The sequence below is a fragment of the Nerophis ophidion genome, linkage group LG20 (assembly GCF_033978795.1).
Source record: "Nerophis ophidion isolate RoL-2023_Sa linkage group LG20, RoL_Noph_v1.0, whole genome shotgun sequence".
NCBI classification, from domain to species: domain Eukaryota; kingdom Metazoa; phylum Chordata; class Actinopteri; order Syngnathiformes; family Syngnathidae; genus Nerophis; species Nerophis ophidion.
This window is the reverse complement of record NC_084630.1, coordinates 40,878,346-40,894,924: the sequence shown is the minus strand read 5'-3', so window position 1 is coordinate 40,894,924 and position 16,579 is coordinate 40,878,346. Positions and strand designations below refer to the sequence as shown.

The window sequence follows — 16,579 nt, the reverse complement described above, 5'->3', positions numbered from 1 at the left end:
TAATAGTGTGAGAGTCCAGTCCATAGTGGATCTAACATAATAGTGTGAGAGTCCAGTCCATAGTGGATCTAACATAATAGTGTGAGAGTCCAGTCCATAGTGGATCTAACATCATTGTGTGAGAGTCCAGTCCATAGTGGATTTAACATAATAGTGAGAGTCCAGTCCATAGTGGATCTAACATAATAGTGAGAGTCCAGTCCATAGTGGATCTAACATAATAGTGTGAGAGTCCAGTCCATAGTGGATCTAACATAATAGTGAGAGTCCAGTCCATAGTGGATCTAACATAATAGTGTGAGAGTCCAGTCCATAGTGGATCTAACATAATAGTGAAAGTCCAGTCCATAGTGGATCTAACATAATAGTGTGAGAGTCCAGTCCATAGTGGATTTAACATAATAGTGAGAGTCCAGTCCATAGTGGATCTAACATAATAGTGTGAGAGTCCAGTCCATAGTGGATCTAACATAATAGTGTGAGAGTCCAGTCCATAGTGGATCTAACATAATAGTGTGAGAGTCCAGTCCATAGTGGATCTAACATAATAGTGTGAGAGTCCAGTCCATAGTGGATCTAACATAATAGTGAGAGAGTCCAGTCCATAGTGGATCTAATGTAATAGTGAGAGTCAGAGCAGAAAAGAAAAGAAACGGCAGATCAACTGGTCTAAAAAGGAGGTCTATTTAAAAGCTAAAGTATACAAATGAGTTTTAAGATGGGACTTAACTGCTTCTACTGTTCATGCTCATAGTTCTTATGTACAAAATGTGTATGAAAACACAATTACATCGTGCACAATTGGCCAGTTTATTGTCACGTCTTTAAAAAAATAAACAAAAAACCCTTTCACTCTCTCCACAGCCCATCGGCGCTCTGAACCCCAAGCGGGCCGCCTTCTTCTCCGACCGCTACGAGTCTTGGGAGGACGACCAGGTGCCCAAGTTCCACTACGGCACCCACTACTCCACCTCCGGCTTCACGCTCATGTGGTTGCTGCGCGTGGTAAGTGGCGCCTGCCAGCCCGCCGCCTTCTTTCTCTCCGTGCAATATCGCCTCTTGTCAAGCGGCCGCCCTCAATCTGGCCGTATCGCCCCCTAGGGAGCGGGAGGTCACTAAGTTTCTTCTCTCTCCCACCAGCAATGTTGTTTGGTTCTAGTGTTATTCTGGCAGCAGCGAGTCCCAGTGGAGCTGCCTCATTGATTCAAGGACATCATTAGGAAGATTATTGGGAGGCCGTTTTACCGCATAAGCTCGGGTTCGAACTCTCAAATGTATTGTAACGATACGGGAGTCCCACCTTGGACCCTTTCTACTCCTTCCTCGTATAAATGATATGTTGGTATTGTAGTCCTGAGTCTTGGGGGTCGTTGTGTGTGCATTATTGATCCGTCCTAACAAGATTATACATGATTAGAAATGCATCAGCAGCACAGCTTTATCGGCTTTAGGAGGATCACATCGTGTTTGAATACACCTAATGGACTCCAACATGCGTCTTTTGATGGCGCCTCATAGGGCTGTAGGTCTAGAGAAGGGGTCACCAAGGCGGTGCCCGCGGGCACCAGGTCGCCCGTAAGGACCAGATGAGTCGCCCGCTGGCCTGTTCTAAAAACAGCTCAAATAGCAGCACTTACCAGTGAGCTGCCTCTATTTTTTAAATTGTATTTATTTACTAGCAAGCTGGTCTCGCTTTGCTCGATATTTTTAAAGGGGAACATTATCAGCAGACCTATGTAAGCGTCAATATATACCTTGATGGTGCAGAAAAAAGAACATCTATTTTTTTAACCGATTTCCGAACTCTGGAGGCGATGACGTCAGAATGTGACGTCGCCGAGGTAACACACCCGCCGTTTTCATTTTCAACACATTAAAAACACCGGGTCTCAGCTCTGTTATTTTCCGTTTTTTCGACTGTTTTTTGGAACCTTGGAGACATCATGCCTCGACGGTGTGTTGTCGGAGGGTGTAACAACACTAACAGGGAGGGATTCAAGTTGCACCACTGGCCCCAAGATGCCAAAGTGTCTGCCGCCAGACCCCCATTGAATGTGCCAGAGTGTCTCCACATTTGACCGGCGATGCTAAGGCAGACATGGCACAGAGATGTATGGATAACCTGCAGATGCATTTGCAACGATAGTCAACGAAATCACAAAGGTTAGTTTTGTTGATGTTGACTGCCAGCTAATCGATGCTAACATGCTACGCTAATCGATGCTAACATGCTATTTACCGGCGGTGCTAATGCAGACATGGCACAGAGATGTATGGATAACCTGCAGATGCATTTGCAACGATAGTCAACGAAATCACAAAGGTGAGTTTTGTTGATGTTGACTGCCAGCTAATTGATGCTAAAATGCTACGCTAATCGATGCTAACATGCTATTTACCGGCGGTGCTAATGCAGACATGGCACAGAGATGTATGGATAACCTGCAGATGCATTTGCAACGATAGTCAACGAAATCACAAAGGTGAGTTTTGTTGATGTTGACTGCCAGCTAATCGATGCTAACATGCCACGCTAATCGATGCTAACATGCTACGCTAATCGATGCTAACATGCTATTTACCGGCGGTGCTAATGCAGACATGGCACAGAGATGTATGGATAACCTGCAGATGCATTTGCAACGATAGTCAACGAAATCACAAAGGTGAGTTTTGTTGATGTTGACTGCCAGCTAATCGATGCTAACTTGCTACGCTAATCGATGCTAACATGCTATTTACCGGCGGTGCTAATGCAGACATGGCACAGAGATGTATGGATAACCTGCAGATGCATTTGCAACGATAGTCAACGAAATCACAAAGGTGAGTTTTGTTGATGTTGACTGCCAGCTAATTGATGCTAAAATGCTACGCTAATCGATGCTAACATGCTATTTACCGGCGGTGCTAATGCAGACATGGCACAGAGATGTATGGATAACCTGCAGATGCATTTGCAACGATAGTCAACGAAATCACAAAGGTGAGTTTTGTTGATGTTGACTGCCAGCTAATCGATGCTAACATGCCACGCTAATCGATGCTAACATGCTACGCTAATCGATGCTAACATGCTATTTACCGGCGGTGCTAATGCAGACATGGCACAGAGATGTATGGATAACCTGCAGATGCATTTGCAACGATAGTCAACGAAATCACAAAGGTGAGTTTTGTTGATGTTGACTGCCAGCTAATCGATGCTAACTTGCTACGCTAATCGATGCTAACATGCTATTTACCGGCGGTGCTAATGCAGACATGGCACAGAGATGTATGGATAACCTGCAGATGCATTTGCAACGATAGTCAACGAAATCACAAAGGTTAGTTTTGTTGATGTTGACTGCCAGCTAATCGATGCTAACTTGCTACGCTAATCGATGCTAACATGCTATTTACCGGCGGTGCTAATGCAGACATGGCACAGAGATGTATGGATAACCTGCAGATGCATTTGCGACGATAGTCAACGAAATCACAAAGGTGAGTTTTGTTGATGTTGACTGCCAGCTAATCGATGCTAACATGCTACGCTAATCGATGCTAACATGCTATTTACCGGCGGTGCTAATGCAGACATGGCACAGAGATGTATGGATAACCTGCAGATGCATTTGCAACGATAGTCAACGAAATCACAAAGGTTAGTTTTGTTGATGTTGACTGCCAGCTAATCGATGCTAAAATGCTACGCTAATCGATGCTAACATGCTATTTACCGGCGGTGCTAATGCAGACATGGCACAGAGATGTATGGATAACCTGCAGATGCATTTGCGACGATAGTCAACGAAATCACAAAGGTGAGTTTTGTTGATGTTGACTGCCAGCTAATCGATGCTAACATGCTACGCTAATCGATGCTAACATGCTATTTACCGGCGGTGCTAATGCAGACATGGCACAGAGATGTATGGATAACCTGCAGATGCATTTGCAACGATAGTCAACGAAATCACAAAGGTGAGTTTTGTTGATGTTGACTGCCAGCTAATTGATGCTAAAATGCTACGCTAATCGATGCTAACATGCTATTTACCGGCGGTGCTAATGCAGACATGGCACAGAGATGTATGGATAACCTGCAGATGCATTTGCAACGATAGTCAACGAAATCACAAAGGTCAGTTTTGTTGATGTTGACTGCCAGCTAATCGATGCTAACATGCCACGCTAATCGATGCTAACATGCTACGCTAATCGATGCTAACATGCTATTTACCGGCGGTGCTAATGCAGACATGGCACAGAGATGTATGGATAACCTGCAGATGCATTTGCAACGATAGTCAACAAAATCACAAAGGTGAGTTTTGTTGATGTTGACTGCCAGCTAATCGATGCTAACATGCTACGCTAATCGATGCTAACATGCTATTTACCGGCGGTGCTAATGCAGACATGGCACAGAGATGTATGGATAACCTGCAGATGCATTTGCAACGATAGTCAACGAAATCACAAAGGTTAGTTTTGTTGATGTTGACTGCCAGCTAATCGATGCTAACATGCTACGCTAATCGATGCTAACATGCTATTTACCGGCGGTGCTAAAGCAGACATGGCACAGAAATGTATGGATAACCTGCAGATTCATTTGCAACTATATTACGTTTCCTTCCACCCACATTTAATGCGAAACAAACACTTACCAATCGGCGGATTTAAGTTGCTCCAGTGTCACAAGATGCCAAAGTCCTGATCGTTTGGTCCGCACATTTTACCGGCGATGCTAACGCAGCTATTCGACCATGCTATGGCTATGAATAGCGTCAATAGCTATTCGCTCAATAGCTTCAGTTTCTTCTTCAATACTTTCATACTCCAACCATCTGTTTCAATACATGCGTAATCTGTTGAATCGCTTAAGTCGCTGAAATCCGAGTTTGAATCCGAGCTAATGTCGCTATATCTTGCTGTGGTATTCCCATTGTTTGTTTACATTAGCAGCACTGTGTGACGTCACAGGGAAATGGCCAGTGTCTTCGCAGAGAGCGAAAATAAGGCACTTTAAAGCTTTATTTAGGGATATTCCGAGACCGGTAAAATTTTTTAAAAAACTTCAAAAAATACAACAAGCCACTGGGAACTGATTTTTATTGTTTTTAACCCTTTTGAAATTGTGATAATGTTCCCCTTTAATTCCAAGAAAGACAAAACTCAAATAGAATTTGAAAATCCAAGAAAATATTTGAAAGACTTGGTCTTCACTTATTTAAATAAATCCATTTATTTTTTTTACTTTGCTTCTTATAACTTTCAGAAAGACAATTTTAGAGAAAAAAAACAACCTTAAAAATGATTTTAGGATTTTAAAACACAAATACCTTTTTACCTTTTAAATTCCTTCCTCTTCTTTCCTGACAATTTAAATCAATGTTCAAGTATTTTTTTTTTTATTATTGTAAAGAATAATAAATACATTTTAATTTAATTCTTCATTTTAGCTTCTGTTTTTCGACAAAGAATATTTGTGAAATATTTATTCAAACTTATTATGATTAAAATTCCCCAAAAATATTCTGGCAAATCTAGAAAATCTGTAAAATAAAATTTAAATCTTATTTCAAAGTCTTTTGAATATCTTTTAAATTTTTGTTCTGGAAAATCTAGAAGAAATAATGATTTGTCTTTGTTAGAAATATAGCTTGGTCCAATTTGTTATATATTCTAACAAAGTGCAGATTGGATTTTAACCTATTTAAAACATCTCATCAAAATTCTAAAATTAATCTTAATCAGGAAAAATTATTAATGATGTTCCATAAATGATTTTTGTATTTTTTTCAAAAGATTAGAATTAGCTAGTTTTTCTCTTCATTTTTTTCGGTTGAATTTTGAATTTTAAAGAGTCGAAATTGAAGATAAACTATGTTTCAAAATTTAATTTTCATTTTTTTCGTGTTTTCTCCTCTTTTAAACCGTTAAGTTAAGTGTTTTTTTCGTGATTTATTCTCTACAAAAAAACCTTCCGTAAAAGGAAAAAAAATGTAAGACGGAATGACGGACAGAAATACCCTTTTTTTTGTATAGATAGATTTATTTATTAAAGGTAAATTGAGCATATTGGCTATTTCTGGCAATTTATTTAAGTGTGTATCAAACTGGTAGCCCTTGGCATTAATCCGTACCCAAGAAGTAGCTCTTGCTTTCAAAAAGGTTGGTGACCCCTGGCCTTTAGGCACCTAACCATTCCATCCCGTTTCCATTCCTGGGCTGACAATTCCATCCAGAATTGAGTCAACGCGATGTTTGAGTCAAAGTTACTCTCGCAGAGTATGATTTGGTGCGATAATAATAATGACACGTTTTCAAAACAGGTTACAGGTTTGAGAAGCTACTTCTGGTTGCATGAAGATGGCCTGATCATGTATTTTTAAAGCAAGTCTATGGATGTTCTCGTTCAGCCAGGTCTTTGTCATCTCAGGGCGGTTTGGTTTGTCCCAGAAGACGTTTTTCCTCTCTTCCCAGTAGGATTCATCAGTCCATGGTCATAGACTTAGATGGGTCAGATCTAGTCTTAGACTTAGATTGGTCACATCTAGTGTTCGACTTAGATTGGTCACATCTAATGTTAGACTTAGATTGGTCACATCTAGTCTTAGACTTAGATTGGTCACATCTAGTCTTAGACTTAGATTGGTCACATCTAGTCTTAGACTTAGATTGGTCACATCTAGTCTTAGACTTACATTGGTCACATCTAGTCTTAGACTTAGATTGGTCACATCTAGTCTCAGACTTAGATTGGTCACATCTAGTCTTAGACTTAGATTGGTTACATCTAGTGTTAGACTTAGATTGGTCACATCTAGTCTTAGACTTAGATTGGTCACATCTAGTCTTGGACTTAGATTGGTCACATCTAGTCTTAGACTTAGTTTGGTCACATCTAGTGTTAGACTTAGATTGGTCACATCTAGTGTTAGACTTAGATTGGTCACATCTAGTCTTGGACTTAGATTGGTCACATCTAGTCTTAGACTTAGTTTGGTCACATCTAGTCTTAGACTTAGATTGGTCACATCTAGTGTTAGACTTAGATTTGTCACATCTAGTCTTCGACTTAGATTGCTCAAATCTAGTGTTAGACTTAGATTTGTCACATCTAGTGTTAGACTTAGATTGGTCACATCTAGTGTTAGACTTAGATTGGTCACATCTAGTGTTAGACTTAGATTGGTCACATCCAGTGTTAGAATTAGATTGGTCACATCTAGTCTCAGACTTAGATTGGTCACATCCAGTCTTGGACTTAGATTGGTCACATCTAGTCTTAGACTTAGATTGGTCACATCTAGTGTTAGACTTAGATTGGTCATATCTAGTGTTAGACTTAGATTGGTCACTTCTAGTGTTAGACTTAGATTGGTCACATTTAGTGTTAGACTTAGATTGGTCACATCTAGTCTTGGACTTAGATTGGTCATATCTAGTCTTAGACTTAGATTGGTCACATCTAGTCTTAGACTTGGATTGGTCACATCTAGTCTTAGAATTAGATTGGTCACATCCAGTCTTAGACTTAGATTGGTCACATCTAGTCTTAGATTTAGATTGGTCACATCTAGTGTTAGACTTAGATTGGTCATATCTAGTGTTAGACTTAGATTGGTCACATCTAGTCTTAGACTTAGATTGGTCACATTTAGTGTTAGACTTAGATTGGTCACATCTAGTCTTGGACTTAGATTGGTCATATCTAGTCTTAGACTTAGATTGGTCACATCTAGTCTTAGACTTAGATTGGTCACATCTAGTGTTAGACTTAGATTGGTCATATCTAGTGTTAGACTTAGATTGGTCACATCTAGTGTTAGACTTAGATTGGTCACATCTAGTCTTAGACTTAGATTGATCACATCTAGTCTTAGACTTAGATTGGTCACATCTAGTGTTAGACTTAGATTGGTCACATCTAGTCTCAGACTTAGATTGGTCACATCTAGTCTTAGACTTAGATTGGTCACATCTAGTCTTAGACTTAGATTGGTCACATCTAGTCTTAGACTTAGATTGGTCAGATCTAGTCGGACATGAATTGGTGACATCTAGTCTTATACTTAGATGGGTCAGATCTAGTCTTAGACTTAGATTGGTCACATCTAGTCTTAGACTTAGATTGGTCACATCTAGTCCTAGACTTAGATTGGTCACATCTAGTCTTAGACTTAGATTGGTCACATCTAGTCTTAGACTTAGATTGGTCACATCTAGTCTTGGACTTAGATTGGTCACATCTAGTCTTAAACTTAGATTGGTCACATCTAGTGTTAGACTTAGATTGGTCACATCTAGTGTTAGACTTAGATTGGTCACATCTAGTCTTAGACTTAGATTGGTCTCATCTAGTCTTAGACTTAGATTGGTCACATCTAGTCTTAGACTTAGTTGGTCACATCTAGTCTTAGACTTAGATTGGTCACATCTAGTCTTAGACTTAGATTGGTCACATCTAGTGTTAGACTTAGATTGGTCACATCTAGTCTTCGACTTACATTGGTCACATCTAGTCTTAGACTTAGATTGGTCACATCTAGTCTTAGACTTAGATTGGTCACATCTAGTCTTAGACTTAGATTGGTCACATCTAGTCTTAGACTTAGATTGGTCACATCTAGTGTTAGACTTAGATTGGTCACATCTAGTGTTAGACTTAGATTGGTCACATCTAGTCTTAGACTTAGATTGGTCACATCTAGTCTTAGACTTAGATTGGTCACATCTAGTCTTAGACTTAGATTGGTCACATCTAGTCTTAGACTTAGATTGGTCACATCTAGTCTTAGACTTAGATTGGTCACATCTAGTCTTGGACTTAGATTGGTCACATCTAGTCTTAGACTTAGATTGGTCATATCTAGTCTTAGACTTAGATTGGTCACATCTAGTCTTAGACTTAGATTGGTCACATCTAGTGTTAGACTTAGATTGGTCACATCTAGTGTTAGACTTAGATTGGTCACATCTAGTCTTAGACTTAGATTGATCACATCTAGTCTTAGACTTAGATTGGTCACATCTAGTGTTAGACTTAGATTGGTCACATCTAGTCTCAGACTTAGATTGGTCACATCTAGTCTTAGACTTAGATTGGTCACATCTAGTCTTAGACTTAGATTGGTCACATCTAGTCTTAGACTTAGATTGGTCACATCTAGTCTCAGACTTAGATTGGTCACATCTAGTCTTAGACTTAGATTGGTCACATCTAGTCTTAGACTTAGATTGGTCACATCTAGTCTTAGACTTAGATTGGTCACATCTAGTCTTAGACTTAGATTGGTCACATCTAGTCTTAGACTTAGATTGGTCACATTTAGTGTTAGACTTAGATTGATCACATCTAGTCTTGGACTTAGATTGGTCATATCTAGTCTTAGACTTAGATTGGTCACATCTAGTCTTGGACTTAGATTCATATATATTTCTTTTCAAAATTGTTTGAAATGTTAAATGTTTTTAATATGAACTATCAGTGTGCTGTACTGTCCCAACTGTACTACTATATGAGTGCCTATGTTCTATTGTTTCATTGGAAATAAAACAGCAAAGTCCATTTGGCTGTCATCTGTTTTAATTGTGAGACACAATTGTGTCAAAATTATGATTTTTTTATTTCATGCTTGAATTTCTTACTTTTAAAAAAGTAGTTTATACTTGTGGGTGTTGTTGACACAGCTTTGCAACACTTGATATTCTAGTTTCAAGCATGTTTTACTCAATATAGGTCATCACATCTCAGCAACAAGCTGTAATATCTTACTGAGATCATTTAGGAGCAAAACAAGTAAAACACTCTAACATAAAATCTGCTTAGTGAGAAGAAGTATCATGTCAGACAGAAAATAAGCAAATATCAGCCTTATTTGAGATATTCAATCTTACTTAGATTTCACTTTTTGCAGTGCATGGCCCTTGAGGTCAGATCCAAATTGGGAGAGACTTCAACAGTTTTTCAACCTTTGCGACAACTTGAAAAAAAAAAGGAATAATAGTGAAGGGAGAAGTCCGGACCCCAGGTCTTTAGCTGTCTTGAAACATGGCCCAGAGAACAATTCAGTTGATCAGAATCAAAAAACGTTTTTGTTTTTTTTCAATCGGCAGGAACCCTTCACAACGTTCTTCCTCAACTTCCAAGGAGGGAAGTTCGACCACGCTGATCGCACCTTCTCCTCCGTGTCTCGAGCCTGGAGGAACTGCCAGAGAGACACGTCTGATGTCAAGGTACAGTTCAACATCTTGCTAGAAAGAAACGTACCAAGTTTCACGCTCGGGATTGCAATGGCGTACCATTAACAGACCTCACCTGATCCTTGAACGGTTAACATTCCAGATTTAGAGTCTTGGCCCATCCCAGTCAGACCATGACCAGGACTGGACTGCTTTCGTTCCTACTTCCTGAGAAACATCCTTGTGACTTAAAGGGGAACATTATCAGCAGAGCTATCCAAGCGTCAATATATACCTTGATGTTGCAGAAAAAAAGACCATCTATTTTTTTAACCGATTTCCGAACTCTAAATGGGTAAATTTTGGCAAATTAAACACCTTTTTGTTTATCGGTCTTTTTAGCGATGACGTCAGAACGTGACGTCACCGAGGTAACACAGTCGCCATTTTCATTTTCAACACATTGTAAACATTGGGTCTCAGCTCTGTTATTTTCCGTTTTTTCGACTATTTTTTGGAACCTTGGAGACATCATGCCTCGACGGTGTGTTGTCGGAGGGTGTAACAACACTAACAGGGAGGGATTCAAGTTGCACCACTGGCCCCAAGATGCCAAAGTGTCTGCCGCCAGACCCCCATTGAATGTGCCGGAGTGTCTTCACATTTGACCGGCGATGCTAAGACAGACATGGCACAGAGATGTATGGATAACCTGCAGATGCATTTGCGACGATTAAGTCAGCGAAATCACAAAGGTGAGTTTTGTTGATTTTGTTGACTTATGTGCTAATCAGACATATTTGGTCGCGGCGTGACTGCCAGCTAATCGATGCTAACATGCTATTTACGCCAGCTGTATGTACATTTGAAACTAGATACCCACATTTGATGCGAAACAAACACTTACCAATCGACGTATTTAAGTTGCTCCAGTGTCACAAGATGCGAAAGTCCTGATCGTTTAGTCCGCACATTTGACCGGCGATGCTAAGACAGACATGGCACAGAGATGTATGGATAACCTGCAGATGCATTTGCAACCATAAAGTCAACGAAATCACAAAGGTGAGTTTTGTTGATGTTGTTGACTTATGTGCTAATCAGACATATTTGGTCGCAGCATGACTGCCAGCTAATCGATGCTAACATGCTATGCTAATCGATGCTAACATGCTATTTACGCCAGCTGTATGTACATTTGAAACTAGATACCCACATTTAATGCGAAACAAACACTTACCAATCGACGGATTTAAGTTGCTCCAGTGTCACAAGATGCGAAAGTCCTGATCGTTTAGTCCGCACATTTGACCGGCGATGCTAAGACAGACATGGCACAGAGATGTATGGATAACCTGCAGATGCATTTGCAACCATAAAGTCAACGAAATCACAAAGGTGAGTTTTGTTGATGTTGTTGACTTATGTGCTTATCAGACATATTTGGTCGCAGCATGACTGCCAGCTAATCGATGCTAACATGCTACGCTAATCGATGCTAACATGCTATTTACGCCAGCTGTATGTACATTTGAAACTAGATACCCACATTTGATGCGAAACAAACACTTACCAATCGACGTATTTAAGTTGCTCCAGTGTCACAAGATGCGAAAGTCCTGATCGTTTGGTCCGCACATTTGACCGGCGATGCTAAGACAGACATGGCACAGAGATGTATGGATAACCTGCAGATGCATTTGCAACCATAAAGTCAACGAAATCACAAAGGTGAGTTTTGTTGATGTTGTTGACTTATGTGCTAATTAGACATATTTGGTCGCAGCATGACTGCCAGCTAATCGATGCTAACATGCTACGCTAATCGATGCTAACATGGTATTTACGCCAGCTGTATGTACATTTGAAACTAGATACCCACATTTAATGCGAAACAAACACTTACCAATTGACGGATTGAAGTTGCTCCAGTGTCACAAGATGCGAAAGTCCTGATCGTTTGGTCCGCACATTTGACCGGCGATGCTAAGACAGACATGGCACAGAGATGTATGGATAACCTGCAGATGCATTTGCAACCATAAAGTCAACGAAATCACAAAGGTGAGTTTTGTTGATGTTGTTGACTTATGTGCTAATCAGACATATTTGGTCGCAGCATGACTGCCAGCTAATCGATGCTAACATGCTACGCTAATCGATGCTAACATGCTATTTACGCCAGCTGTATGTACATTTGAAACTAGATACCCACATTTAATGCGAAACAAACACTTACCAATCGACGGATTTAAGTTGCTCCAGTGTCACAAGATGCAAAAGTCCTGATCGTTTAGTCCGCACATTTGACCGGCGATGCTAAGACAGACATGGCACAGAGATGTATGGATAACCTGCAGATGCATTTGCAACCATAAAGTCAACGAAATCACAAAGGTGAGTTTTGTTGATGTTGTTGACTTATGTGCTAATCAGACATATTTGGTCGCAGCATGACTGCCAGCTAATCGATGCTAACATGCTACGCTAATCGATGCTAACATGCTATTTACGCTAGCTGTATGTACATTTGAAACTAGATACCCACATTTAATGCGAAACAAACACTTACCAATCGACGGATTTAAGTTGCTCCAGTGTCACAAGATGCAAAAGTCCTGATCGTTTGGTCCGCACATTTGACCGGCGATGCTAAGACAGACATGGCACAGAGATGTATGGATAACCTGCAGATGCATTTGCAACCATAAAGTCAACGAAATCACAAAGGTGAGTTTTGTTGATGTTGTTGACTTATGTGCTAATCAGACATATTTTGTCGCAGCATGACTGCCAGCTAATCGATGCTAACATGCTACGCTAATCGATGCTAACATGGTATTTACGCCAGCTGTATGTACATTTGAAACTAGATACCCACATTTAATGCGAAACAAACACTTACCAATCGACGGATTTAAGTTGCTCCAGTGTCACAAGATGCGAAAGTCCTGATCGTTTGGTCCGCACATTTGACCGGCGATGCTAAGACAGACATGGTACAGAGATGTATGGATAACCTGCAGATGCATTTGCAACCATAAAGTCAGCGAAATCACAAAGGTGAGTTTTGTAGATGTTGTTGACTTATGTGCTAATCAGACATATTTGGTCGCGGCGTGACTGCCAGCTAATCGATGCTAACATGCTATTTACGCCAGCTGTATGTACATTTGAAACTAGATACCCACATTTAATGCGAAACAAACACTTACCAATCGACGTATTTAAGTTGCTCCAGTGTCACAAGATGCGAAAGTCCTGATCGTTTAGTCCGCACATTTGACCGGCGATGCTAAGACAGACATGGCACAGAGATGTATGGATAACCTGCAGATGCATTTGCAACCATAAAGTCAACGAAATCACAAAGGTGAGTTTTGTTGATGTTGTTGACTTATGTGCTAATCAGACATATTTGGTCGCAGCATGACTGCCAGCTAATCGATGCTAACATGCTACGCTAATCGATGCTAACATGCTATTTACGCCAGCTGTATGTACATTTGAAACTAGATACCCACATTTAATGCGAAACAAACACTTACCAATCGACGGATTTAAGTTGCTCCAGTGTCACAAGATGCGAAAGTCCTGATCGTTTGGTCCGCACATTTTACCGGCGATGCTAACTAGGCTGCCGTGCTATGGGCCACTTCATTAGGTACACCCACGCTATGGCCGAATAGCGTCAATAGCTATTCGCTCAATAGCTTCAATTTCTTCTTCACTCTGACCATCTGTTTCAATACATGCGTAATCTGTTGAATCGCTTAAGTTGCTAAAATCCGAGTCTGAATCCGAGCTAATGTCGCTATATCTTGCTGTGGTAACCGCCATGTTTGTTTGTATTGGCAGTCACAGGGAAATGGACAGTCACGTCGCAAATAGGGAAAATCAAGAACTTTAAAGCTTTTTTTAGGGATATTCCGGGTGGTGTAAAATTTTGAAAAAAACTTCGAAAAATAAAACAAGCCACTGGGAACTGATTTTTATTGTTTTTAACCCTTTTGAAATTGTGATAATATTCCCCTTTAATAGAGAAAACGACACATCCCCAATTTGAGGCACACTGTTCAAAGATCTGACTTGCAGAATCCCAAAGACCGCGGGTAGAAGTCTTGAATCAGCAGACACATTTGTAGACGGAAAAGGGAGAACGGACGCATTTTGCCTTAAAAAAGTGACAATAAAGGTGAAGTTATAACACTGAAACAACCTCAGGAAGAGGTGCTTTAAGACATGACTAGCGAGCTGTAGTGTTTTAGCTACTTCTAAATCACTAATCCTTGCCTCCATGGCGACAAATAAAGTACGTTTCTTACAAGTAGCATTATCACTGGAGGACGAGGAATAGCTAAACATGCTTCACTACACACCGTAGGCGGATACAATAGCTCACCGGTGTCACAATGTAAAGCAGGGGTGTCCAAAGTGCGGCCCGGGGTCCATTTGCGACCCGCAACTAATTGTTTACCGGCCCGCCACACATTCTGGAAATGCTATTGCAAAACTACAAAAAGAACACTTAAAAAAAGGGAAATGAGGTGACGAGTAAGGCTTTTTTTTTCTTTTGTCTTTCTTTATTTTTCTTTTTTTGCCGTTTCTCCCAAAAAAAAAAAAAATAGACAAAAAAAATCTCTGTTGTAATTCATTATTTTCAAGGCTCCAATTACTTCAAGTATTTCACTTTAAAATGTTTTGCGTTGTAAATATTGCATGTATTGTGTGGTTGCCATTTAAAAACATCAAAGTTTTCTTTGACAAAAGAGCATAAAACAAACAAAAATAATAGTTCAAACGTAAAATCGATTTGATTCTGTAACTTATGTGTCGAAAGTAAAAGAAAAACCTAAAAAAAATGTATCACTTTGAGTGATTATTATTACTCAAAAAATATGAAGTAATTAAAATCAATGGTTTCCTGCATTATTGATCTTTTAGGGCTTTAATTACTAAATACTGCATATTTCAGTTTTACTCAAAAAAAATAAGTTTTTCACAGAAAAGCCATAAAACCCTTTTTTGTATTACTTTATATCAACTTGATGTTGATATAGAGATTTATTGTAAGCGTTAAATAAATAAGAATGATAATAATTTGACTTATTTTTAACATTTTAATGACTGAGACCCTTTATGGTTCCAGGGACCCCTAAAGGTAAAATCGAAAAAATTCAAAATCCATACATTTTGTTCTGTTTTGAAAATGACAAAATATCAAAATGGCCCCCACACGCTTTCATTTTTCCATGTGCGGCCCTCAGTGGAAAAAGTTTGGACACCCCTGATGTAAACAAATTCCATGGGTGGATCCACACCTGACATGCACTGTAATGATACCAAGTACAAGAGCGTATCTAGTCGATGCTATTATGATTATTACATCGATATTTTTTTTAGCATCACAAAATCTTTTTAATTTTTTTTCAAATTTATATCGTGTTTATAAAGTCAATAAATACATCCCTGGACACATGAGGACTTTGAACATGACCAATGTATGATTCTGTAACTACTTGGTATCAAATCCATACCTAAATGTGTGGTATCATCCAAAACTAATGTAAAGTATCAAAGTAGAGAAAATGAAGTGATTATTACATTTGAACAGAAGTGTAGATAGAACATGTTGAAAGAGAAAATAAGCAGATATTAACAATAAATGAACAATTACCTTAATAATCATTTTTTACATAATGTGTACAAAATAATAGGTGTATAAATGACACAATATGTTACTGCAGACTAATTAGGAGTCTTTGTTTGTTTACTTACTACTAAAAGACAAGTTGTCTAGTATGTTCACTATTTTATTTAAGGACTAAATTGCAATAATAAACATATGTTTAATGCACCCTATTTATTGTAAAAAGCACTTTACATTGAGCAAACAACCTCAAAGTGCTACTGTGTATTAAAATTTTTTAAAAAAAGATAATAAAAATAAATAAAAATTAAAGCTGCAAGCAGCGATGGACGGGACCGACTTTTGCTGGTGTTTCCTGCCTTTACCCATTCAACATATCTTTACCTGCACATTACCTACCTTCCCTGCATCCTGGGGCCACACTGGTGCTTCTTTCTTTTAACCATTCATGCTGGTGCTTCCTGCCATCACCCAGTCAACATATCTTTACCTGCACATTACCTACCTTCTCTGTATCCTGGAGTCAAACTGGTGCCTCCTTCTTTCACCCAGTCAACATATCTTCACCTGCACATTACCTACCTTCTCTGTATCCTGGAGTCAAACTGGTGCCTCCTTCTTTCACCCAGTCAACATATCTTCACCTGCACATTACCTACCTTCTTTGTATCCTGGAGTCAAACTGGTGCCTCCTTCTTTCACCCAGTCAACATATCTTCACCTGCACATTACCTACCTTCTCTGTATCCT

The 16,579-nt window shown here is 39.5% G+C and overlaps 1 protein-coding gene across 1 annotated transcript in view; it reads left to right on the top strand.

Moving 5' to 3' along the window:
• The window catches only part of lrba (LPS-responsive vesicle trafficking, beach and anchor containing), a 971,728-nt gene that overhangs the window by 735,973 nt on the left and 219,176 nt on the right, over positions 1-16,579 (top strand). Inside the window, exons 45-46 of the mRNA XM_061881243.1 lie at positions 865-1,005; positions 10,114-10,233. Coding sequence (XP_061737227.1) covers positions 865-1,005; positions 10,114-10,233 — 261 coding nt within the window. The remainder of the gene's footprint in view (positions 1-864; positions 1,006-10,113; positions 10,234-16,579) is intronic.